Here is a 26,974-nt window from a genome sequence, read left to right as displayed (position 1 = left end):
GCCAAGTTGTGCTTGTTATCTAACGGGCCGTGATCAATTTGAAATATCACCATCAAGGCAATGATGGGATGTATATAAGCTTAAATTATTAGGCTATGTGCATACTTGGGCTGTTTGCGTTGATTCTCTTCATCCCCCCTCGAGTTTCAGCACCGTTTATATTATGTAGGCATACGGGCAAATCAAACATGCTCGTGTAGCCTATATCCCTTTGATTTTTCTTATCTCTCCCGCTGTGTGCTTTATACATATAGCCTACGATGGCAGAGTTCAGTAAAGTCAATGTTTTATCAAATGGCAGCAAGCAGAGAATAAGTTGCAGCTGCTGGAAAAAACTAGGGCGGATGTTGTAAAAGTTGTGTTTTTATACTATCAATCTCTTAGCGATTTCCGCCGAGTTTATTCATCGCTCAGGATGTGTGACGCAAAGGGGGCGCGAGATGTTGGCATCCAAAATTTCTTCTCTTTTCTACAGCCGGATTGGCCTATATACACGCCCTGCATGTTTCACTGTTTTATATATGAATCCTCCAGCATTGATACGCCTCGTCAAGAAATCGCGCGGTTGAAAACTACTCGTCTTCCGGCTTGGCTGGCGGGTTCCGGCCTACTTCCAAGAGACAGACGATATTTCGTCTAAGATGTGCGGATGCAGATCCTGATGCAAGGGGAGGTGATCGCTCGCGATGGAAGCGAGAAATAGCGGCTAGACGTGAGGTGATGAAAGACAGAAACTCACAATCTACAGACATGTTTCTCAATAGTCTAACGACACAGCAGGCAGGAAATGATTTGTTTTTCGTGTACACGCGCAAAATCTTTGGCTTTTTTTTCGAGCCCTCCTACGCTCCGTTATTCCTGCTCTGTTTATTCTTCTTTCTAGCGTTGACTTGACTATTCGACACATCTGTGGCACAAACATTCCGCATGTTTCTAAACGAACGGCGGGGTAAAGTCGATTCTTTCGAATTGTTTGCGTCGACGTTCCATTCTCGATCCCCCCTTTTTCCGCACGTGGCATTCCTGGAATGACTGCGGGTTTCCGTCTTTTCTTTTCTTTGCCGCAGTATAAAGGAGATGGGCTCCCATCGATCGCTATATATAGCGAGTTTATGCGTTTATACTGGCTCGTTTTATTATATTCGCGAACGAGGGGAAATGTTGTCTGAAATTAACCATTTCAAAGGGTCGAATTTTCGTTGATAGGCTGACTGATGCCTTTATAATAGAGCCTTTAGAGTGTCGCCTGATTACATATCAAAGTCATATAATCACAATTCGTCGCTTTCGTTCCGACAGGTTGCTGTGACAGCGTCGCCAACGCGATTTCCACGAACGAAGAAGCTCTCACCAGCAGTGCGGCGCCCATCGTCGAGTTGGCGGACGGGGCCGTGCAGGCGGCCCAAACCGAGTCGTCGCTGCTGCCACCGCAGTCCATGAATTTGGAGTCGTCGTCGTCATCTGACCAACAGCAACACAAAACGCAGGACGATCAAATTCTGGCGCTGAAAGGGCCCAAATTCGTCCCCGAAGCCTCCAAAAACATCACGGCTCTGGCCGGTCGCGTCGCTTCACTGAACTGCCGAATCAAGAACCTGGACAACTGGACGGTAAAAATGCTGGGGCGTTGCGTGCTATTGTTCCCGTCTATTTACTGTATAGTATTCACACACGATGGGACGACGAGAAGAGAGAGGGTTGTGCCAGCCTTATTATATCACGGCAACTCCATTCGTTTTGCCTTTGATGTCATAGCTCTTTCTCTTCTTTGGCTGCTTTTGTCTTTATAGTAGTACCGTGTTTGTCGAAGTGAACGCTCGGCAGGACGATAATATCGCCAGCGTTGCCATGGCAACACATTGGAGGCCAAACAAGCTCTGCTGGCTGTTTCTTCAATTGTCCAATAGGTTATTGTTTGCTATTGGGTGGATATATAAGCCGCGGTATATACTGGCCTTATGCTAGATGTATTTTAAAAGTTTATATAGTATGTCACAGGTTTGATTTGATTCTTGGATCTCTTGGATATCAGACCCAGCCAACTTCAAGAAAGTTCCATATTGTTATTGTTTCTTCTATATTTATTTCTAATAGTCAAGATGCCCTATTTTGATTGCATTATTTGTGCTGGGACGTCTATTGGGAGCGATTTCACGTGTCCGGTGTGTGGCCAGTTCCCCGTCCGTGGAAACTGGGATCGAGATATCGCACAAAGAGAATTGGCTGTCGACTTGTGGAGGTCCAACATAAATTCCTTCTCGCGCATTTCTTGTTAAAATCCTGGAAATTAAGTTTGGTTTTTTTCCAGCTTTTTCATCCCTCGAGCATAAAAAGCCATCAGCTAGTGCGCCGAGTGTATAGTGGACGACGGCCAAAAGGCGCACGAACAAAAAGGCGCGGAGACGAGAAATATTGACTCTGGACTATTACACACAAGGACCAATATAGAGATAGTCCCCCCATATGTGGAAGGGGCCGGAATGAAATCGGATTAACTCTTCCGAGTTAACGAAGTCACTGCTTCTGCTACAGCGCCATATTCACGTACTTCCTTCAGAAATAAAAGGCTATAAGACGCCAAAGTAAAAATGGTTGGGAGGGAAGAAATAAGAAAATAGGGACGGGACGCTCCAGCTGAATTGACGACTTTCCTTCCTCTCTCAGCTCTATTCGCCTTTTGATGAAAGGCGAGGGGTTTGAGGACGCCAATAATGAAGGTATTAATACGCAAGCATCACATTCAAGAAAGGGTTGTGCACAGTCAGCAGCGCATAGCGACAGCCAGAGTGCAGCATATAGCCATAACCCAACTCTTTTTCTTTCCCCCCAAGTCTATAAATATTAGTGATTTAAAATGCAATTACAAGCGCGCGCGAGATTGATGTTGACCAAAGTAAAAGGCCGGGCGGCCAGCGCCATTTTATATATAACCGGAATTGGAAGCGCTGAACATCGGAAATTCGCAAGAGGATGCGTCTATCTATATACTCAATAATGAAATCACGATTATTATTATTAAATAGCAGGATACGACATGCTACAGAATTTATTACGGGCATCACGTGTAGACTTTTTGACAGATAAATTTGACAGACGCGTGCGTCAAAAAATATCGCTGTTACGTTCAAATCCCGTATTCTTGTTATCTAAATGTTGAATTTTTTGTTCTATTTGAAACAGGTATCTTGGGTGCGGCACCGTGACGTCAGGTAAGACTAAACTTGACCGACTGTTAAAAAATAAAACAAGATCGATCATGTTTTTTTTTTTTTTTTTTATCCATCAGTTTGCTAACTGTGGCCAGTTATACGTACTCGTCCGATCAGCGATTCCGTGCGGTTCACAAACCTTATTTCGGAGAGCAGCCGCCGTCAGCGTCGCATTCCGGGCCGGGTACGGGCGGCAGCAACGGCGGCAGCAGTAAACCGTTTCAGCAAGTCCAGCACCTCAACAGCGATCTGGAGAGTCTGACAGACACTTACTCCGATTGGGGCTTGGAAATTCACTCGAGCCAGCCGCGTGACAGCGGCATCTACGAATGCCAGATCAGTACGACGCCGCATCGCAGCCTCTTTGTGCATCTCAGAGTAGTCGGTAAGTGATTGTTACAACTGTCACTCGCCTCTCCTTTATCATTCTTCTTCTTTTTGTTATATTCTAAGAAGTAATATTGCGATATTTCGCCAGGGCTGTATAGCCTACATTACCGTTAAAATTATATTACCAGCGTCGCCAGTCTTTTTCGCTATCTCAAAAGAAAAGGGAAGGAAATCCTTGTCATTCCGTTTTCTGAGCTGATCAATGTGATGGCAACACACCCATAAGAGCAGACACATAGCTCTCCGACGTGTTCCCATTGAAGTCGACGATCCGCATAGTAGCAGACGCAATTCGTTTGTCCTGTGTTTTTTTTTTGTTGTTGTTGCCCTGATTCTTTTCGATCCTTGTTGTCCTTTTCTTTTTCGGGGGAGTTCCTTTCGAGACTGTAACTTTATTCCTTCCACTCGTCGAGTGCAATAATACCGAGCGGTGGCGGTGGCGGCGGCATCCAATCATCAGCCGAGTAAATCCGCCAGTACATAAAACACTTGAGAATGTATACACATATCGGATAGTGTCGGCAGCAGCGGACACCACCGCCTCCGCCGCTGTATACCAACAACTTTGGCAGAGGGCGGTGAGCTGTGAGGATATATACATACGAAGGCAGTTCCGACTATTCGGTTTTTATGCATGTATGCACTTGTCGCAGTGTAAGAATATAAAGGCGGTGACTGCATTGGAGACGCCAACCGACGCCCAAGGCCAATGCTATACATTTATATACGTATACGTAGGTTACATCGGCGCCGAACAATGGCAGACGCCTGTGTGTGTGTATACAGCCCACCACTTTCTCTTTTGAGCTTTTCTCCGCGCACTCCTTTACAGATGGTAGCCACGTAGCTTCCTATTATTGTGTGGCAACCCCCGCCATACAATGTCCGTATAGGCCCTACGCAGCAACTTTCATTCAGCCAAGAAGAAGAAGATGGATATATCGGATCAGATTCTCGTTCTCTCTCTCTCTGTGTGTGTACGTGTTTACGGACGATCGATCCTGAGACGCGTCTCCATGGCGATTTTGCCCCTTGTCCAAGCGTCATCCGTAACCAAAGATCGCCACTTTCACCAATAACAGAGGAACATCGTAACACCCAGAACCCCATTCGGTACTTTTGCTTTATTTGATGACGCTGGAGCGACTTTGCCCATCACCACATCCGTCTAGCGTTGAAACGTTACGCAAATCTAGTTTTGCCAATATCTAGTTTTATCGTATTTATTAGTTTTATTTTATTTATTAAATTTGATTTAGTTCATTTTATTTATTAAAATTTTTTACCCAATAATTTTTATTGAATATTTGGCTTTTTTTTTAAACAAATTCAATAAAAAACTCGATTCGATTTGCGACTCATTTTCGCAATCTGGCAAATGCCATCCCAGATGCCAGATTAGATTGCAGACTACAATTAGAATTAGTGAACGGTGAAAGTGTGAAACCTTTTTTTAGCGTGATAAAATACTAGAAATCATAGATAAAACATGTTGAAGAAATGTTTGTGCACTTCACAACTCACACTCTACTATTTTGGCAGGTATGTTAGTCTTAATTTTTAAAACCTGAGTGAATTATTTTGGAAGTGTAAAAAGTTGGCATAGGCAGACAGATATAGCTTTCTTTTTTGTCATCTGAGGCCAGGCTAAGGCCCGTGGCCAAATTAGAATAAAAATTTGAAAAAGAATGATGAAGGCATCATTTCAGGCATCTCAAAGAGTTTTCTTGTCCAACATCATCCAATGATGTGAACAAGTCACTTGGTGGTTTTCGTTGATGAACCAACTTAAACACTCAGAACTTACGTACAGGTTTTTTCATTACATTGAGGACTAGGAATTTTTTCAATTCAGTTTCTGTTTAAGCTAACTAAATTTGCAACCCTACATCTGCCCGGCAATGATCTTTTTTTCTTTCACTTCTTCGCCTTTTTTACGACTACTGGTTCTGCATAATGGACGAGGGCGTTGGGAACGCACGTAAAACTGCTATTCCAGTCGGCATTCGTATAAATAGTGATGGTATTATATAGCCGTTGGACAAGTGAACGCACATGAGATGGGAGATACATGTGTTACAGCCCGTATCGCAGAATGACGTGATTTCATTAAGCGTTGGATAAACGTCGGGCTCCATTGCCGGAATTGAAAGACAAGACCATTTTGCGTTTCTTTTATTTTTTCTCTCTGTCCGTATGCAAAGTTAATATGCACAGCTGCTGCAGTTTTCTAGCTCTATATTGGGCGTTCTTTTATCCATGCTTCTGGCAATGTAATGTAATGACTCGGCTGTAAAAAGCCTTGGCGAATAGGGCGAGAAGGGCGGCATCGTAACAGTTGATAGTTGAACGAATAATGATAATAATAATAATGTTATAGAAGAGCGAGGGAAATAATGCGGCATCGTGATAGATACTACGAGTCCTTCTTCTTCTTGGGACTCGGCCCAAGTGCGTGGAAATGTTCCAAGTGATGACGGCATTCGCTCCGTCTCTTTTCACTTTCACTATAGCCGCTCCTCTTACGTCAGGATCGCAACTCTGCTCCCGCAGCTGACCCTGTACTATATTCCTTTCTTTTTGAACACGTATGCCCATCCACAGTAGCCTTGGATTTTTTTTTTCCTTTAAAAAATATCCGATGGCCATCAACTGGAATCCATTGGATGATGGGAGGAAAAAAAGGAAAATAGAAAAAAGAATCCTGAAAAACGATAGCAACCGTCGGCGGATCTCAACGTTAAAGCCTATATATACACCATCGGAAAGAGAAAAACGACCATCGATCTTTCAATACAAGCGCCCTGCTCTCTCTCTGCCTGTATACATCCAACAGCATCTATAGGCACATTTCTACTTAGGGCCATGGTGGATAGCTTATCAAGCAGCCGCGTGTATATGGCTGGGCAATCGTCAGCCCACATCTTGCCATTGTAATTCTTTTGTGAAAAAGAAACCCTTTCGTATGTACTAAATGCAACCCTAGGTCGTGTATTCAACACTAAAGATGCTGCGATTCGTATTTACCGAACTCAACTTTTCACTTTTCGCGTTAGTTATTCGAATCGCGTCTTCTTTTTTTTTCCGGTCAAGATAAATGGGAAAGTGACATAATAATAAAAAAAAAATCAAAAGGAGTGTGGTGGACTGGGGTAGAAATTCTTACATGTCCAACAGAATTTGTGTTCCATTTTTCATTGTATTGAAACTTCTTCTAGGAAAAACTGAAAAAAAAGTTCGGGGATTTCAATCTAGAAATAAAGTTTTAAGGAAGTCGGATAGACGCACTGCCTGCACTTAACAACAGTGGGTCAGTGGGCCTATATTTATTATACGGCGACATATACGTGTATATACGACCCATATACAACGATTATTTTTTGGCCGGCTGCCACATCAGCAAAACGGTAGATATTTTATGTATATCTGTACCGTATGTTTGGATCCTTAAAATGTCATTCGATGTTGGCCGTCAATGCTGCTGTCCCAGTCCAGTTCAGGCCTTTGCTACCGTACTACATGTAGTATATAATACAGACTGCATAGTACTACAACATATAGACTGTATATTTTATTCGCTCCTCTATTTTTGTTGTTGTCATTTCAGAACCGAGCACGACAGTCCTGGGCGGCAGCGAAGTCTTCGTTGGCATGGGCAGTACCATCAATTTGACGTGCGTCATCCGACTCAGCCCCGAACCGCCAAACTCCATTCGCTGGCAGCACAATAACCAAGTAAGTAAAGGACGGCGTCTATAGTCCACCGCTGCCGGACAAGATCTTGACATTCTTTTTCATTTCGCCCAATCTCAGTCGATCTCGTGTCATATCCGCATGTTGTTATTGCCTCGCTCGCTCCGTGTCTATCCGCCGAGCCGACTTGCATTCCGTTCATTTCCATTAGCGTTGACTCGAGCTGTTGCTCGCAAGATTCTCTCAGCTGTCCCACCGTGCTCCCCCCCATTGTGCAATATACTTATTAGCTGGAAATGGCTTTTTAGGTGGACAACAGGCCACGTAATCCTGCCATCTTAGGGCTCCGGAAAAGTTTAAGTTGTATAGCTATTAGAGCACAAATGGCGATGTTTCACGTCGGGAAAAAAAAAAGTAAATGTTCAACTTCTCTCGTACACGTCAGGCCCGTGTTTCTATTTTTAGTCATTTCTACGGAAAAATTTGAGTAGAGGAAATAAATGAGAAAGCCATCACGTCGGCCTGATGAATATTGAGAGTTAAATGTATTGCTCCGAGCTCTTTTTTTTCTACCAGCCTAATGGCGAATGAACAACTAATTTAATGAATCCAAGTTGTTCGTCACTACTCTTCACCTGGTAGTAACTATGGCCATCATTATTTGAAAAGCGGGGGTGATGCTGATGCCATGTAGAAAACGAGTTACGAATTCTTCTAAAGGGATTTCAAGAAAGTTTTCATTGCTAGGAGTCGTTAAATAACCGCCTTCTTCATCACTCAGCGCCCGCCATCTAATCAATAGAAAGAGACGGAGAGTTTGGAGACGTTCGTTGGTCAAAGGGATGCGCCAAATGACGACGTCTATTTATAATATCGTCCTGTCCACACACACACACGCTTTCAATCTGATGGTTAGCACATCAATTGACTCGAGCAAATTATTCGTTTGTCATCTTCCTTATTAACACCATTTAACGAGCTCTCATTTGTATTTGGATGCGAGATCAACGAGCAAAAGTGTTCATCACAGCAATAAAGGAGCTCTTTCGGTCAAAGTTGTCTTCACCAAATAACTCATCCACCTCTCGGAGGTACTTGAGAACGAGCGTGGACGTAAATTGTACTTGCCGAAAGGAGCGGAGAGTTTCACATTCGTCGTCCAGATCGCATTAAGAAAAAGTTTATTATTGCTCGCGCGGGTTATATTGTTGGCTGACTTTAGATAACCAAAAACGACCGAGTGCGTGTAAGCTCGTTTTATTTGTTTTTATTCCGTTTTTATTTCTCCATTCGTTTGATTTGAGGAGGAAGTTTTGTGTCAGAAAATCGTTGAATGCTATCGCAATCTTGTTTTTTTTTTTTTTTTTTTCACGGACCATTCGAATTCGGATGTCACTCCTGTTGGGCGTGGTCTTGCGGATTTGTTATCGGGTCGCTTCGTCCCTACGGTCCCCGCCTTAAAGATGGGCTGCTCTACCGATTTCTTAGTAGCTGACTGCGTTTCGAATTTGAAGCGCCAACGCTCTTTCCGCCGTCAGTGTAAACCGTCCTCTATATGGAGACGATTCTTGATGAAATGATCCGTGCGGCCGTTCCCCTTAACTTGATAGAAAACGGCCGGATTTCGCCAGACCCAGCGCCCTGGGCCTGGCAATGTGTGTCGTTAACCAACGAAGGGAAACGCATTGAATGCATGAGAAGAAGAAGAAAAAATAAATAAACCGGGGGGGTGGAGAGAGACATGTAGAGAAATGGAGACGGGGTGAGCGAGATGCATGGATGAAAAGAGGAAGAAAAGTATTTTGGATTTGTAGGAGTAGAGAGGGAAGGAAAAAAAAGAAATGTCCGGAATCAAGGCATCCGGGGAACATTCAAAAAGGAAGTTATCAATCGCCAACAACCCAGATATATGTACAGTCACGGATGACCGCCTGTAACGTCACCCAACGTTTTGTGTCATCATAAAAATGCCCGTCACGTTGCAGCTGCTGTTGGGGTGGGGAAAGAAGATCGGGAGCAGAATTTTTTTTTTCTTTTTACCCGTTCGCTTTGCTGCTCTTGCCTCCCCAATCTTTAGACTATCTTGTGTACACAGATACAACATAAGAGCGTATATGTACCGCCGCCTTATTCTTCTGCTGATGCCTTATGTGTGCTAGCAGAGTGTACTACATCTAGATCTCTATTCTTCTTTATTTTTCTGTTTTTTTTTTTCTTCTTCTCTCCGCTTTTGTATTCTTCCATCTATTATTCGTCTATCTCTTTTGCTCATCCTTGTCGATGTTCGGCGTGTGTATTGCCCGTGTAAGTCCTACTACTTTCTCAGCTCTAGCGCAGTACGTGTATTGCGCATCCATATTGGATGTGGGGCCTCCTCTCGGTGACTTTGTACTTTGATCCGAAGAAATGAAAAGAAAACGAGTCAAAGTGAGATGCGTGTGTATTTCGAGTGTGCACTATATCCGGCCGCCCCATCTCGTTCGAAACCATGTCAAAGAAAACAAACCAATTTTCCAAGTACCCAGCGGAGTCGGGGTGTCGCCTTCTCCATGTAATCGCAGATAGAGGCAAAGGGTGTGTCTATATATCTACGATATTGAGTCCTTTAATAAATCCCAAATATTAGGCTACTTTGATAAAGTTGGAATTGCCAAGCTAGGAGGGAGAACCAAGTTTTGGGCTCTTTATTTTTCTTTTAAGTGCACATTGCTGTATATAACATCTGTACAACATAGGGAATATGCCGTCGTCCGGATAGAAGTTGGTGGGCCCAAAAGAGATCGTGATCGAACTCAGCAAATAAGTCGGCTGTTTCTCTCTCGGAGTAGATACACAGTAGAACACCCCACCCGTGTTCTTCTTCGCTTTCTCTTCAAGTTGAAGCTAGTGTGTAGAGAGTATACACGCGGAAGCGGATTCATTTTGCTTGGTTTAAGAGACACGACCCCCGTTTACAATGAGTTGCCATGGGGTCTGTCAGCTGATCTATTGTGCGCTTGATGAACAAGTTATACCCGGCTAGACTGCCAGCGCAGTACCGCGAAAAGGAGGGAGGCATAGCCAAGACAAGCGCGTCATCGTCGTCAATCAATACGGTGGGCGAGAAAAGGCAGAGCTGAAATAGGTCGACACTCCATAGAATTCAGGCGAAAAAAGGACAAACGAAAAGGGGAGGACAAAAATTGGCCGTCTGAATTCTAGTTAGCCGCCGAGATTCTTTACAGACCCGTAGGTATTGTGTGTGCGTGTGTATATATAAGGAAGGATAAGATAGATCCTATAGAAAGTGTATGAGAAGAGCATTCAGGCAGAGATTAGATTACTTTCGATTTCAAAAAAGGCTAGGCGAACAGAGAGGACCACGTATTTTTGTTGGGCCACTCTCTAACTTTGTTAGGTGGATCTGAAAGAGACTAGAGAAGCGATAGTCTAGCGTGGAAATTGACACCACCAACTCTATAGTATTCGAGTCCCTAATCAAGCCAAGAGCGAAGAGGGTATACGTACATCATTGGCGAACATTATATCTCGGTGCACACTAGAAAACTAACTTTTTTTTTCACCCTCGGCCAGCATAATCAGTTGAAAAGGGGAGAAATGCCGGGCCGGAGAAAGAGAGAGAGAGCAAGAGTCTATCCCGTCTAGTTGCAACCGGGGGAGAGATATAGTCCACCAAGAGTTATTCATTTTCGTCATTCCCTGCGGAGAGTCGGTGGTTTGTTGGAGAGGAACAAACTGATGAAGCAATCGGGCCGCACATACCGCAACTATAACAGCCACATCGAGAATGACTTTGGGGGGCTAGAGACTCCATGTCTGGAATCTCAAGTCTGCACTCGCAGATGAGTTGGGCGTTAGGGGGCTTGTACTAGGTGTAGGTGATGATATCCACAATGTTACTTGATGGTTGGGATACTTGTGTGGACCTGTGAATGGTCTAACGACTTGCCGACTCGCAGTGCCGCCGCCACCGCAACGATTTTCCCATATAAGACAACAATGTGTCTTGCGCTTAATCCCTTGATTGGTGCTGTGGCGCGTACATGCTGTTACATTGATGTGATTGAGTCAATCAAAGAAACAGTATATCCCCGATTTTTTTTTCTTGACTTAGTTGTTGTATGGATTCATTCTGGTGTGTGTTCTATTATTGCATTCTTTTATATACAACCTTCTGTGACATTTTGTCTAGATGATCGGATACGATTCAAACCGAGGAGGAGTGAGCGTCGTCACGGAGAAGGGAATCGAGTCGAGTAGCTCTCTTCTGATCCAGAACGCTCGGCCAGCCGATTCGGGGAAATACGTCTGCAGGCCCGATAATGCAGAGCCGGCCACAGTGAACGTTCACGTTCTTAATGGTAAGTTTGATCCTTTCTGCTATTCACATGTAGTTGTATGTCGTTTGTTTTTACCCTCTGCATTTCGTATGAGACAAAAACAAAACGAATTCGTAGGTTGCGAGAAAGTATATGGCCCGGCGTAAAAAAGCACATGATGTATACGACTTGGACTATATACTTCGAAATATCTGCATCATACTTTATTGACTGACTGGCTCAAGTAGTCACGAAATCGACAACGAGACACGCCACTTTTGCGTATCAAATGTCCTACATTTATTCCCCCCAGTCCACAATAAGATAATGCAGTATTGACCAAACTGAGACCAGTCAATTTAGCCCCGGCCAGCATGTTAGCAATAGGCATTTGAGTTATAGAAATAGGAAATATCAACTCTCTACTATTTGGGCTTCCCCCTTTTAACAGCCTCAAAAGCGGTTTTTTTTCCTGTAATCTATTCGACGAGCATTAGTGAAACCGAGACGAAAAGAACGCGGCTAATTATAGGGCGAACAAAGTTGATGGCGGCACGAACAAAACAAACGAAGTGAGAGAGAGGAGGAGCAAAGGAAGTTGGATACATAGTCGTCTTCAAAAGAGTTGAAAATTCAGTACTGCGAGTTAAACAAAAGTTGAAAATTTGAAAAAAGCACCCAACAAAAAAAAGAAAAGTTCCCCAAGTTTCAAAGAAATCATATTCGATTCGTTCGTTTCGATTTTCACCCGTGACTGACTTTTTTTTTCTTCTCCACCCAACTCGATTGATTGTTTCATCTCCCTTTTTCGCATCCCCTTAATTCACGATGAGATGCGTCTCAATCGTTTCAATTTCAACCTCAAATAGAATCGCAGAGCTTGTCACAAATAGGAGACGCTGTGTGTGTGATAGACGAGACACTGGGCGAGCCAATATCGACGTTCGCTATTCCTCGGAGATGGACAAGTCAATAACTGTAACGAGTTTTATTTTCCCCGCTAAAAGTCTAGCCAGCGCAGGCTAGAGCCATAGCTCTCCTATCGTGCACCCATTTCTTTTTCTCGACTATCCAGGGCCAGCGAAAGATAATCCGCGGCTAATGCAGCGGGGGGCATTATTGATCGCCAACAAGAGCAGTCAGCGCGCTCTCCTCTCTGTTCCTTTTAATATCCTCATAAGAGAAAAATCGACTCTCCGACTTGCCATGTCTCTCTCTCTTAAGGTTACTGGCCGCTGCTTTCCTCTCCTTCGCCGTGTACCTGACGATGCGAGCGGAAAAGTGTGTAACCCAATCAATACGAGGGGGGGGGGGGCATCTCGAGCACAGTCTGAGTAAGACAAGTGGAACCAAGAAATGAGGGGTTACGACCAGCAATTGTGTAAGAAAGAAGAGAGCTCCTGCTGACCTGGACCGGTTATGGTTGCCGCTAGGCTTTGTGTACATATACAGCATTGTGTATGTATGTACTCTTTTATATATCTTGCGTCATTGTTTAGTAAGTCGTGAAGACGGAGTGTGTGTGTATCTACAGTCACTGTGCACTCACTAGCAATCACATCTCTCTCCTTTTCTTCGCCCTATACAGCTGTACACCCGCAAATAACCGCGCCCAATTGAAGGGTAGTCTAAAAATAAAAAAGTCGATATAAATGTGGGCGGGTTGTCGGTCGGACCCAGTCATCAAGCGATACTTTGATAAATCAAAAGCGAACATGAAACAGGCAGACGAAAAATAGGAAAAAAAAAAGACCGCCTTGTTCAATTTGATCAGCCATACTTTTATTGGAATTCCCCTCCTGTATTGCTGCTGCTGCTGCAGTTTTGATGGGGAGTGGGTGGGGGATTTCCCCTGTCTCAGACTTTCTTGACGTTTATCTTTTTGGACACTAAAAAACTAGTGTGTGGCAATAAAGTTAGTTGCTGAGCTGCTGAGCTCCTTTGTATGCTTAATAGCAGAAGACGAGTCGAGTCGAGACCGGAATAAAAAGAACCACTCTTTCTTGTCGATTTCGTTCGTCGCGATGGCCTCGTCTATACATTCGAGTAATTGAGTTTTTGTCTTGTCAGTCTTGTGTGCGTTTGTCTCATTCGGCCACGATTTATGCAGCCGATACAGTCTACTGCTCGCCGAATAAATAAAAACGCCAGCGCCCAAGATGAATAGGGAACTTGTACATACACGCAAGAGAAAATCCTGGAAATCTGAAACTGCTTTGATTATCTTTAACTGTACGGGAGGAGAGGTGGGCTTGAGGGTGGAATTATTTTGTTTGGAGCCGGTCGTTGAAGGAAGGGGGTTGGGGGCTGAATATAATTTCCTCGTCGATTGAAACTGTCGCATAAACACAAACTCTCATCCATTTCAATTCAATCCGACTGGCTAGTAAATCAAAGTAGCCTCACTGGTGACACATCCCGAGAAAGCTGCCTCAGGAAATTATGTAACACAGCCAAATGCAACATCTATAGCTCCCCTGTTTGTTTAGACTTCTCGGCGTACATGTAATTTATTTGTTTATATGATGAGATGCCGTTCTGGTGCAGCATGGTCGCCCTTGGTAGCTGATGGGAACACACTGGGATAGATAAGAAACGAGTCATTTACAGCTGCCGGTACTCGTTGCGTTCCAAGAATAACCCAATTTTCCTTGCTCATATATCACCACGACTGTGCACATGGTGAAGTAATATTTGCGCGTGCTGCAGTGGATTATAAGAGCGTAACACTGCGTCTCGAGCACTCGCCAATCAGCAATATAGAGGTATAAAGCAAATAATCTAATATCCAAGATCAATAGAACCGGTACCTACGAAACATGTTGCTCAATCCACCTCAGATTGGTTGGCTCTCGTCCCATATAACCGCCCACTATTTGCGAATATCTCATCCAGCAAAGTCGCCAAGTCCATTCCCGCATGAATTGCGTCGTATACACCACAACTATACAGCAATACTTTTTTTTTTTTTAGAATAACAAAAAAGTCTTTCTGTGGTTCTCATCAATGGTTCATCATTGCCATCGAATGCGAGCTTTGCTTTCGACCTTTCTCTCTCTCTCTCTCTCATATACAGCTCAGAATTTAATTAATTTTCAGCTCAGTGAATCCCCTGCTCGGCCCCTTTCACTGCCCGTCTAGTGGTGAGACTCTGCTGATTAGAAGCCAAACTATTGTGACGTGGTCCCGCTCCCCGATGACGTCCACCGTCGGTTTGAATTTAGATCGCTATACATTCTGCACCGAGAATGGTCCTGGCATTATGAGGCCCTTGCATAATGGGAAAGCGGTGACAAAGAGAGTCCCCAGCAGTCTCGGGCTTTTCCTCCTTCCATCTTAATGTTTCATAGCCTTTTACATCACATCAATATCGTGATATTCAGTTTAGTGCTGCCGGGCAAACGGGAGCACCAGCCTTTTACAGACAAAAACAATAGCAACTCCTCGCCCCATCACCAATCAAATGTCAATGCAGGGTCACAAGACATATCCAAGGAGAGTGGTCGAGAAATCGGATAGCGCTTATATTTGTTCTATACAGAAATCAAATCTATTAGGATCGCACGAGTTTAACCAGCCACATTGTTTTTTTCCCATTTTGTTGCCACGTAATAGCCATTTAACAAATCCAGACAAATCGCTGACAAATCAAGAAGAGCTATAAATAAGAGGATTAGATTCTGCCACGCTTTGCATATGACAGCGCGCGCGTGTGTGTCCTTTTTCCGCTCCCGTGTACGACCGCATTTTCTTTGGAATCGCTCAGTCGAACTTGATCCCCGCGTTGAAACCCTTCCGCTTGAGCCACCTCAAATAATTGCGACAATTTTTTTGTTTTTAAAATGTCTTATTCATTAACCTTTAATGAAGCCCATAGTTTCAAAAGAAGAGATTGTTGCTCGGTTGCGCGTGAGATCCTGCGCAATTTGGCGGAAGCCATACGAATTATCTACTTTTTCATTTTTGCTCTAATTTTTATTAAATATTTTTAGCTTTTCAATCATGCACACAGCAGACGTATCGATTTCTTATTCATCAGGTAGTAGTCTTCAACTGCGTATGTACAGCCGAGGCGCTCACGCGCCAGCTAAACGAGTCAAATGTGCATAAAACGGCAACTTTTCAGTATCAAATTCTGTTCACTTCCGCGTCAGAAGCCAGCAGCGTTCTCAGCTGGGGATTTGCAGCGTTTAAACTTGGAACGTCTAGGATGTTCCATAGATGTGTACTACCTCGAATTTGACCAGGATTTTTTTTTACCTGTGCGCAGCATCGCCAGGATGAGCTAATTCCGTAATCAGCAGAATTACCTTCGCTTCTCTCGTCCTCCTGTATGTCGAGATTTATACGTAACTATCCGCACGAATGACAATTTGCTAGACTTGCTCATGCCCACGGCATTTTGGCTGCCCTGCCTTGCGTGATTCCGGGTCTAAGCCGCCCGTCTTCATATTTTGACCGGAAATTCGGCCGTAATTAAGTGCGCATAGAACGAAATATCGAGGCCATCAAAGACGAGCTCGTCTTGTCTGTGTTTGCTCTGATGTTATGTCTGATGCAGTTTAGCAGAGTAGTGAATTTCAGATTACGCGAGTTTGGCCAGGGACTTTGGGGAGTCGTAATTGTCCAAAGTGGCACAACACTGGTGCCTTTCGTCGTGCACCAATTTTCTGGTCGGCCGAGTCAACAACTTTAGTAGTTGTTGCCATGGTTACCAACGGTATTTAGACGGTTGTCACTGCAAGGACTGTTGTCCGTTATCGAACTCACCGGATTCCTTAAATATGTAACATCGTGAATTATAGGAGTACGCGTGTGTTGAGTGAAGGGGCTGTTAAGTTAGCGCCGTCATGTCCGTCCGTAATTCAGTGAGCTGTTGCATAATTTGACGTCACCTATTGGCAAGGCGAGAAATATATTTTTGATGTTGACCTTTATTCAGGTGAATCGCCGGCAGCCATGCAACATGGATGCAGTGCCCGGCAACTGAGTTCGGCGGCGCTGTTCTTCTTCTCCGTTGCCATGGCAGTGGCGGCCAACGTTAAGGCTCAAAGAAATATCTGGTCCTTCATCTACGGGGTCACGTAAGATCGACGGCCGGCCATCGGTACACAGTGAACGCCAGCAGCAGAAACTGACAAGATTTTTCTCGTTCATCCCTGATGCGTTCCTCCTCGTTGGTTGTGTTAGCGTGAGTGTTCCGCGTGAGTGCTGCTGCGTGTGCCCATCCGATGTGGACTTGTATACTCACTATTTTTCACTCACCCGAAAATTGTAGATGACGAAAGAGGCCGTCGAAAGATTGTGTTGCTAGTCGATGACGCATTCCGTCTGATTTTCTGCTATATACCCCGAATCTCGATTGAAAATCACGACTATTAAATCCGTTCATGTGTGTATGTACATAAAAACAATTACTGATGATGATATGATACAACATTGTTTCCCCACCATTGATGCCCCTTTTCCCTCCCAACTTGCGATTTTTTTCTCCCGATGGAAAAAAATGGAACCTGAACCCGCTGGATCGCATGACACGTTCTTATATTATTGCGTCAACCGGGAAAAGATTTTTTAAACAAAGGATAAACTATACAACATTTTCGCTGTATCGCATGTGAATATTTATTAACATTCCAGAAACAAAAGAAAACAAAAAAAAAATGTAATTGATTTGACAGCCCCCTATTTTACACGAAATTCGTATTGAAAAGAAAAAGCGACAAAATCATCCATATGCATGTCAGATTTGTGTGAGATCATCTAGTTATTTTCCTCTGTGCTGGTTGTGTATTATATTTCTCTATTTGCCCAGAGTTTTTCTGTTTTGTTTCTCTCATACTTTGGCGCGCCCTGTTTAGTTCTCTCGAGTGTACAACAGAAGAGAGAACAGTGTTATTGCTCTTTTTCGCCGAACAGCAGCACAGCTATAGTTCCATCGTTTCTGTTTCCTATTGTTGTCTTTTCACACCCTCTTCTCTCTCTCTCTCTCTCCCTCCCTCGGTTTGCCTTCCTCTTTTTGTGCTGGCTTCATATTATTATATCCGCCATATGCTTCTTATTCTGTTGATAGAAACGCGCCGATCTGATCCTCCTCGTCCGACTCTAAGTGTGTGTGCATATATACTGTGTATACGTGTGTGTGTGTGTCTGTCTGTCTATATACGCCGACAAAACCCATTTTCCACTCTTTCGGCAATATTGTATAGAGACCTAGACACACGGCGGGTTGGCTATTGGGGTGGCGGGAGTGTCGGCGGAACAGCGGGTGGATGCGGGAGTGGGAGGTAAGGGGTGGGTGTTGGTTCAAGCCAAAAAGTCTTAAAGAAAAGAAAAGAAAAAGAAAAGAAAAAAGTTGAAGGAGGTTGATGCGGAGTAAATGGATGGGGTCCGGTTCCCAGTTCTCCCCCTCCGCGCTGGATTGGAGCTCTGCTGGCAAAATGACAAAGCCATGTCTCGAGGAGGAGACACGGTTGTGTCATCTCCGGGAAGTTGGAATCCAGAGGAGGATCCAGATCTATAGGACAGACAGTCGAGAGACAATAAAGGCAGCGGGCAAAAGAGATGGACTACTACTACTACACCGAGGATATCTAAAGGGGGAAAACGGGAGCCAAAAGAACATTAGGGAGCTGCTGGATGTCTAGTAGGTACCTAGGCATCTATGTGTGTGTGTGTACTGCACGCGTCTGCGACTTGCTCTGTTCGAGGGCTGCAAAGGAGAAGAAGAGCAAATAACTCAGTGGGAGAGCTACTCTCTGCTTCCGCAGTATAGAGCTCTAGCTTGCTGCTTTTCCTTCTTTTCTTTTTTTCTTCCGGGGGTAATATTGTCCTATTCCGGCTCGCCCATCAGCTCCTTTTCTATATATATGTCGGGGGGGACACTATATAGAAGGCCATCGGAATTTGTTGACATTGCCCACGCCTCCCGTTACTATTAACCTTCTTTTGAACTCTCTTTCTTTCTCTCTTCGCTGTCTCTCATCCGATTTTTTTTTTATTTTTTGTTCTCTCCTTCATTCTCTTCTTTTCTCAAAGACACACCCATGCTGCTCTGCTTTGCTCTTCCGATCCCATATCATTTGGTTCCTGCTTGTATTTCCACCTCCGATCGATATTGTATTCCATTAGTTGCGTCGTCTTCTTCTCTATCGTCGCCATCGCATAACTTTAACCATGTCGATTGGATGACTCGGCGAGAAAAAAAAAAATAAAATAAAAATAAAGAAGAAAAGGAAACACACACACACACCAAAAAGGCGATAGCTGCTCCATGTATAACTCTTGCTTGATATCTCCCGCCGCTCCCGATCCACCGCTGGTACTCTTTTGCTGTTCTCATTCGGCATTTTATTCCATCTGTGTGTGTGCGTGTGTGTGTGTATGCATTGCGAAAACGATTCACACGGGTTTTTCTCCGTGTATTTTTTTTTCTTTTTTTCATACAAGAGGAGGAAAAATCTTCACAAATTCTGACGGATGCACATCGATTCCATTTGATTTTTTTCTTTTTTTTTACGTATTCCGGACGAATCGCTTTTCCCATCGGCTCTCCTCCTAAACCTTTGCGAAGCTCCGACCATCTCTCTCTCTCCGTGTTCTCCGAGGCGACACCAGCACGTTCGTGTTCGGCAGTCCGTGTAAACGACGCCATGTGTCGTCCATCATCATCACACTTTCTTCTATATCTACTGTGCAGTACTGTACCTCTCTCTCTCTCTCTCTCTCCCACTCACATCACCCTCATCTCTCCTTGTTACGGCAATGACGACGCCTGTCGCTCTTGATTGAACTAATCACAATTCAACATGTAGTTATGTTACGTTGTGTTATGTTTGGCTCCTATGTGCGTGTTTCTTTGCGTTCCCGTCGATAACATTTTTCTTTCCCCCTCATCAGATCTCGTTTCCACCCTTTCTCTCTCATATACTGCTGGTCCCCCCCTCGACGCTGTCCTCGTAATATTCATCCTCCCTCCCTCCCCTCCCCCTTATACATACATAAATTCATCTAGTGATTCTCTCCTACACGATAAATATACTGCTGCTGTATGAATTATTCCTCGCTACGTAAATGGGGGTTCTTCTTCTTCTCTCAAGAGAGAGTGCGAACGACTCAAACTCTACGTTGGTTGGCATAGACTATAATTCAGAGTCATAATGAACTACTGTATATAAGTACGACTACTTGGTTATTTGTCGTGTGCCATCACATCCGACGAAACGTCTAGAAAACACAAAGGGTGCAAACACACACACACACACTGTCTTGTTTGTATACGGTGTACACTATATAGTCACATATTGAACTGAAGGGTGGGTCGGGTGAACTAAGAAATTAGAATGTCCTATGTTCGAATGTGTATTTGCCAAAGCAGCAGTCTGCTGTTGCCTTTTCGGCTAATGAGTTCACTCCTTGGCAATCTCCTAAGTGCAATAAATCGGGATATCTACTACTACTCCGGATAGTATACGCGACGAGTAGAAAATAGATATCGTCAGTACTACCACTCCTACCTATTCGAGTGTTGTAGTAGAGTACCTACCCGTCAATATAGGGCTGTGTCTATTATGTGCTGATGCTGCTGCTGCTGGCCCGCCAAGTTGAGCGGGCACGCCATGCATTATAAAAGCACTATTACAAGAAACAACAACAGCCACTCTAAGAGCAAAAGGGGAGGGCCCTGAGTTTCATCTTTGGATTGTGAGGCGACTAGGCGGAAGGAAATTCGCTACTACTACTGGTGTACGCCGTGCACGAAGACGAACGCCACTGCTATAACAATATGGGGGGGGGGGCACATGCTAAAGGTCATGCACGAGTCGCCCGCTGATCTACAATTGTGAACGAACGTTGCCTGTATAGACACTGATGCGCTCCTTTTGGCTACTATAATCCTGACCACACCCGAAAAGTTGAATACCTAACAGAGCCCGCCACTGCTGCTGCTACCAAAGCTATTAGAGATAGTGAGCAGCAAAGAGAGCCACCACCGCGGAGTTTACTAGTATACAGACACAGCTCGGCGTAACTTGTATTTTATTTGACTGGGAACGAAAGGCGGCCTGCTCTGTTTGCAAAATACATTTCCTACTATAGTGTGACACGGCCATATTACATAAAACTATATTTCAAATGATAGGATATGTGCATCTACTGAGAATCTTCTTCTGCTGTCCAATATCGTGATGCACTATAGTCATCTATAAGATGATGTCGACGCCAAGTGTATATTACGTAAAAGATACAATCCAACCGACGCCCGCACTATATATAGTATTCACACACATGCACTTTCTCGATAGAGTTTTTGCCTTTTCTTCGTGGGGTTGGTTCTCTCATAGTATATAGTGTAGTGTTGAGCAACCTATTACATATTCTAGCTCCGTCATTTTATTTTGCGGCGGGGACGAGAGAACTTGGTTTTTTTTTTGCTCCGCTTTTCTTTCCCTTGTGCCTCTCTGGCGCTTAATGCTATCAACTTGCGTAAAGGAGTGCATGCCTTCCTAATATCAAAAGATGAAAGGGAATTGAAAACTCTTGCCTCGTCTCCGTGGGCACCCACAACAGGCCGCCCGCCCCCACGAGCGCCTCATTCGCAGTCGTGTGAGATGCGCGGCGTCGCAACTTAGCGGCCGGCCACTTCATATTCCCAAAAGTATTTCTAGCGAAATGTGTGTAGCACAAAGTAATAAATCGTGAAAAGGGGGGGGGGGGACATGAAAATAAAAAATAGGCGAACACAAAATAAAATACAAACAGTTGGCAATTTCAAAACCGACGGAAAAAAAAGTTGAAAAATCATTTCGGCTTCTTTCTTGACGTTTGGTCTTTTGGATAAGCGGATATTCAGATATCCCTGAGACAGTATTATATATAAATATAAATATACAGAGAACACTGTCATAGCCTCCCCCCCCCCAGCAACTCATCCATCTTTGTTCCCTTATCGCTGATACCCGTATATCCTCTGAGATTAATTATTGCCCTATACTGCTACTGTGACTTTTCCTATGAGGAAACGACATCCCCTTTTTCACACAGCAGCCGTCCCCATATAATAGATCCTTCTTGTCTGTTAACTGATTGATAAAAACCATTCAGCGCCACCCCAGTTGTTGTTGTTTCGTATACGGTGGTTAGCTATACACCGCTCGGAAAGAACTGTTATTCCCTCTCGGCCTCCTAGAGGGTCCTGGCAAGGGTCTTATTGGGGTCTTATTGGGGTCTTATTGGGGTCTTATTGGGATGGTTTCGGTCTAAAATAATAATCATCTGCGGGTTTCGAGCAAATTTCTATACTTTTATCTTGAAGGTGGTAGATTTTGAGAGTTTAGGTTGACTGGGGTTCAATGTAACTTGTTGAGACAAACTTTAAGTAACGAAATAATCACGATCAGTTTTATCCGGTTTTATCGTTTTTTAACGGTTTGGATTTAGGGGAGGGATTTCTTTTTAATGGTTTATACCGATTACTTAAAGAGGGCTAATACAATAGTAGAAGATTAATGTCGTCTGCTTTCGATTTGTTCAAAAGTTTCAAAGAAGATTAGACGAAGTTTAAGATTGCAAAGAAAACGGAACGCTCACTTTTTGGAAACGTTCGGGGCTGCGCGAAAAATAGCAGTTAACAAATAAAATTACAAAAATGTGGTGTACACTGTAATGTGACACACACACACTAAATAGTGATGGAAACAAATGTTCAAGACAATAAAAACAAGACAAGTTCCAAGAAAGAAGGTCAGGGACTTTTGGGTTTCGCTTTATTTTACATTCTGATGCGAATTCGGAAAAATATGTTTTCTTATAAGTCGGAGCAGATTTTTGTGCGGATACGTGTTTTAACAATTGTTAACACGCACATGTTGCGGCACAAGATTGCAAACGGTTGGCGATTATAAATATTTTTAAATCAACTTTTTATTTGACAGTGTTTAGACAAACTAAAAAAATTGGTGCCACAAGTTTGTTGTTTATCCTCTAACTTTTTTTTACGCTTGCACAATATTACCTTTACCTGACAATACCCTGCGCCAATCATTACTGTGTCAAGGACCGCACCAGATCCCACCCTCACCCAACCCCCACTAGAATCTACACCCTATGAGTAGGCTGTACCTGTACACTCCTCCTATACGTATGAGGAGGGGTAGCGCCATAGACAGGATGGCGCCGCACGTCGCCTATTTGAACTACACTGAATTGACTTTAATGCAGTTCGTGTAAAGCCTAAAAGAAATTCTAACCAACCAACAAATGAACTTTAACAATATTTTAAAGGGCTACATGGCCATTTAAACTGATTTCCGATTGGGTGTATAGTTTTCACAAATAGAAATTTTTTAATTTAACAAAAACACCACTCATGATTTGGGCGGCGTGGATTGGTATAAATACCGTGATTGGACTTCATATAGATGTATTCCATACGGAATACATATACTAAAATTGGAACGATACAGAGAAGATTAGCATGGCCCCTGCGCAAGGATGACACGCAAAATCGTGAAGCGTTCCACATTTTTTGTGAAATTTTGCATTAATAAATATTCGTGAGTGAGTTGCCAACAAATTTATTGCAAAAGATTCGCCGTCCGACGCTTCCCGGTGCCGCAGAGGCTTATCTTAAAATTCGTAAACTATACTATACATTCGTAAATATAAAAAAACGTAAACAATTTGCAAAACAAATTAAATCAAGCGACAACAGCTATTTTTATTTTAGATTGACTATCCTAAAATAATTGGTCGATTTTTTATTTCTATCGATATCTTAAAAAGCAATTGCTAATTAGAAGATGAGTGTCGTCTGCTTCGTTTTATTAGAAGTTTCAAAGTATAAAAGTACAGAATTGTGGTTGTCGATTGTCGTGTCAACTCTGGTCGCGTAATACACACTCCATGCTGTTTTACAGGTAAATATAACTAAGACAAGTAAAAATACAAATAGTACAATTATGGGAGCTTAAATGGCAAAGTTAAACCTGTTTGTGAAAACCCCGAATGTGTAAAATGTAAGTTCCTGACTAGCAAGCCCCCTGTCGATGCATGGCAATTTGTTTGCACTGATTGTAACCTTTTCCTTTGTGCAGATTTTAGGCCTGGATCCAGCCATTATAACTACAACATCTACCAGCTTTGCTTGTGCTGGTGTTGCCCTGTCATCTGCAACAATCTCAGCATCATCGCTTGGGTAAAAATGTAAAATGATTTTTGTTAATTTATTGTAAATATTTTTCGTAACCCATTTTTAAACTTTTACTTTAGAACAGCATCCTGTTTGATTGGAGAAATTCCCCTCTCTTTAAATATCCTATGTCCTTGTGTACACCCATGTGAGTGTGGGTGTATTCACGAGGACCCCCTTTTTTCTTATCCTGCTTGGCGTATTCAACTTTTCTGCGGATGGAGCACTTGTGGATGCCTGGCCGGATTTCCCAGGCTTAAAGGTAGGAAAAGTGAACATATTCGTCCTTTCTGACTATTTGATGACGTTGATTATGAATCGTGACATAGTACGGAGTACGATTATTCCAGCTATGCCGTTGACTGTTACTGTTTTCTCCATTGCTGTTTTTGTTGACTCAGTCAGGGTTCGTTAATAACTCATTTGAAGAACGACTGCAGATCAGGCCCGGTTTTGTACCGCACAGCTTTGTCTGTGGGTTAAACAATCGAATTCAGGGACCTGCCTCCACACCGGTACCTCCTCGTTATTTAATATCAACAATACCACAAAGCGTTTGGAAGTGGGCGGATGGGGTTATAGAAGACGAAAGATCACGTGGGCAATGGGAAATTCTGTGTGCATTCTAAGTCGCACCGAGTCGATTCGGAAACCCCGACCCCGCTATTCGTCTCTGTCATCGATTTTGAGCTATGGCAACGTGTACACATAGGCGTAGATCCACCGAACATAAAAGCCGCGCGTGGAGTAGATAAAAAAGAGAGGCCACGACGGTCGTTGGACTCTTTGCTATTTTTCATTGATTGGTCTCGGGGTTTTTCTCTCTTTTTTTCCCGTACAAGAACAGCGGAAGGGTTTTGAGCTGGGCTCGTCTATCTTCCGATACATTATGAAGTTTGATGTAACTCGGCATGGAAGCGGATGAAGGAAGACCAAAAAGGACTAAATCCCCATAAAATAAAAATAATGGGAACTAAAGAAGTAAAGTTGGATATTAATTTTTTCTTTTTTTTTTCCTTTCTTTTCCGATGGGCTAGAATATAGGGCGAGGGATATGTGGGCCTACTTTGAAACTGGATCAAAATTTGTGCAATTCGATCTAACCCATTTCAAATCTAAATGAGTTTGGAGCTTGCATTATACACACAAGCGCATAATCTATCAAGTTCCAATTGGCGTACACGAAAAACGAATCGGAAGGAAATGGATGGCGATACTTCCGATTGCCTTTTGCTTCACGTCTTTCGTCTTCCTGATTGCTTTGTTGTTCTCTTGTGTTCCGATATATGTCGATGGTATAAAATTCCCATATTCTTTTCCCGATGCGGGAAGCGTTTCAATTTGGTGAATGGGACCATCGACTTGGAAAGAATTTTCTTGTTCCCATTCTCGAAATCTATGCATAATCCTGTACATTTCCGAGTATTGGAGTCGACTTTTTTTCTTTCCCCAAATCCTCGTTCCAGAAAAAAAAGATGTGACTTGGCGACAGCGGCAATCTCGAAACGTGTAACACGGCAAACGTAACCAAATCAAGGAACAATTCTTCCCAATAAACCGCACACGCGAGCAGCGGAGAATAAAGATGCGCAGACTTGAATTGACATACAATTTTACATGGGGAAATGATTAAGAGATGAAAACGGATTGATATTCTTCTCTCGCATTGATTCCGACTTTTTATTCCGGCCTTCCAGCCAATATCTCTGCCGTTTGGAGGGCGCAGCTCTCTCCGCTTTTGAGAGCCATCACGAATATTTCAGAATATTTGATGCTAACATCAACGTAAGCGTCAGTGGTTCGTCCAATTTCAAATAACCCATTAAATATCAGGCGGGGGACGGTTTTTTTCTTCTCTTTCTGACTATGCAAACAACATAACGAATTAGTTAACTTCGATTTCTTTTTTTTTTCTCGGATATTACTTATTTTGCATGGAATGAGAACCGAGAAGACTCTCGCTCTCCTTGTTGTTAGTTTTATTTATTTGAATATTCTTTTTGTTGAATCTCGGCTCTCCTCGAATACAAACGGAGTCTATTTCACATTATAAACGATGTCTCCGTTCCGAGCATCTCATCACTTTGAAACGGGCCTCTTAGGTCCTGGGTGGAATGCGTAATTTAAATGTCAACGTCGACAACAAAAATTTTTTCCCCGAAAAGTCCACCAATTATACTGTATATAAAGAAGAGATAAATTTATGAAATTGGACGTCCAGAAAAATAGGAAATTCCGTTCCGTTGTTGCGCAACTTTTTATTTTATTTTTTCCCCCTGGAATCGATACGTTAGGCGCACATACATATATAGCTGCGTGTCTATTTGGATGCAACATGGACACAAGAATTTTCTCCGTCCCGTCCAGTAACAAAAGATGCGAAATCCTATGCAAGTTTTTCTTCCTTATTTCTCCACGGCTCGGTGCTACATTTTTATTTACATATAAATAGTACGATGTACTACGTAAGTATAGTGCGGTATATACGTAACCCGTGAATCGAATGAGGTAGTTCTTTTCTTGTGCGAGCTCTTTTTTCGATCGCTATCTGTCTGGCTTTTTGAGAACGCCGAATAATTCTACTGCGACCTCGGATCGATGGTAAAGGGAAATGGATGTATGCAAACAAGTGACTTTGCAAGTCGTCCTGGATAACCTACGCAATGCCATTAATAACGGTAGCGAACGGTAGTGTTTCCGAATCGAAGAGGGAACAGCGCGCTGCGCGCTACATACACCACCATCGCATCCATAAGAATTACAGGGGGAAACTAGGCCTCTAATACAAAGGGTGGCAGGAGAGACGAAAAGGTTTTCAATTCTCGCCCTTGTTTTAAAAAAAGAACCCCCAAAATCGATCGGTGATGGCATTTCGCTTGTTTCTTGCGCAAAGCCGATTGGCATCGCTGAACTAAACCAAAGCTTTCATGTCAATTACCATAGAGCGAGATGCGGAGAACTTGGGAGTATATGATGTTCTCCTTCCCACTCTCCTTTCTGTCTTTTCTCTTCTCCTCTTTTTTTTGTGTGGTTGTCAATAAAACTTTACTTATTAGTTGATTTCAGTGGCCTGGAGCAGACGAGATTGTGAGAAAGACAAACGACGAAAAGATCAAAGTCATCGCAGGATACTAAGAAGACTAAGATGAGACCACGTTGATGTCATTATTTTA

The 26,974-nt window shown here is 43.3% G+C and overlaps 2 protein-coding genes and 1 non-coding gene across 5 annotated transcripts in view; all 3 read left to right on the top strand.

Annotated features, from left to right (window-relative positions):
• LOC124197697 overlaps window positions 1–17,791 on the top strand; it is a 35,327-nt gene extending 17,536 nt beyond the window's left edge. The window contains exons 2-7 of the mRNA XM_046593265.1: window positions 1,300–1,610; window positions 3,181–3,209; window positions 3,287–3,594; window positions 7,207–7,334; window positions 11,485–11,653; window positions 16,554–17,791. Coding sequence (XP_046449221.1) covers window positions 1,300–1,610; window positions 3,181–3,209; window positions 3,287–3,594; window positions 7,207–7,334; window positions 11,485–11,653; window positions 16,554–16,699 — 1,091 coding nt within the window. The 3' untranslated portion in view covers window positions 16,700–17,791. The remainder of the gene's footprint in view (window positions 1–1,299; window positions 1,611–3,180; window positions 3,210–3,286; window positions 3,595–7,206; window positions 7,335–11,484; window positions 11,654–16,553) is intronic.
• A 5,242-nt stretch (window positions 17,792–23,033) lies between these two features.
• On the top strand, window positions 23,034–23,139 carry LOC124200680. The gene has a single exon (XR_006877348.1). It is a non-coding gene; the product is annotated as a U6 spliceosomal RNA (small nuclear RNA).
• Window positions 23,140–23,381: 242 nt separating this feature from the next.
• Window positions 23,382–26,974, top strand: part of LOC124200035 (ADAMTS-like protein 4) — a 77,081-nt gene continuing 73,488 nt past the window's right edge. The window contains exons 1-3 of one of the 3 annotated variants that reach the window (XM_046596131.1): window positions 23,382–23,529; window positions 23,707–23,807; window positions 23,887–24,063. The gene's annotated coding sequence lies outside the window, so the exon portion shown is untranslated. Of the gene's footprint in view, window positions 23,530–23,706; window positions 23,816–23,881; window positions 24,064–26,974 lie in introns of all 3 variants that reach the window. The other 2 variants (XM_046596120.1, XM_046596124.1) reach the window with 2 other exon arrangements.

This window comes from Daphnia pulex, chromosome 1 (genome assembly GCF_021134715.1).
Source record: "Daphnia pulex isolate KAP4 chromosome 1, ASM2113471v1".
Lineage (NCBI taxonomy): Eukaryota > Metazoa > Arthropoda > Branchiopoda > Diplostraca > Daphniidae > Daphnia > Daphnia pulex.
Note: the sequence above shows the minus strand (reverse complement) of the source record. Positions and strands in the feature narration are given on the sequence as shown.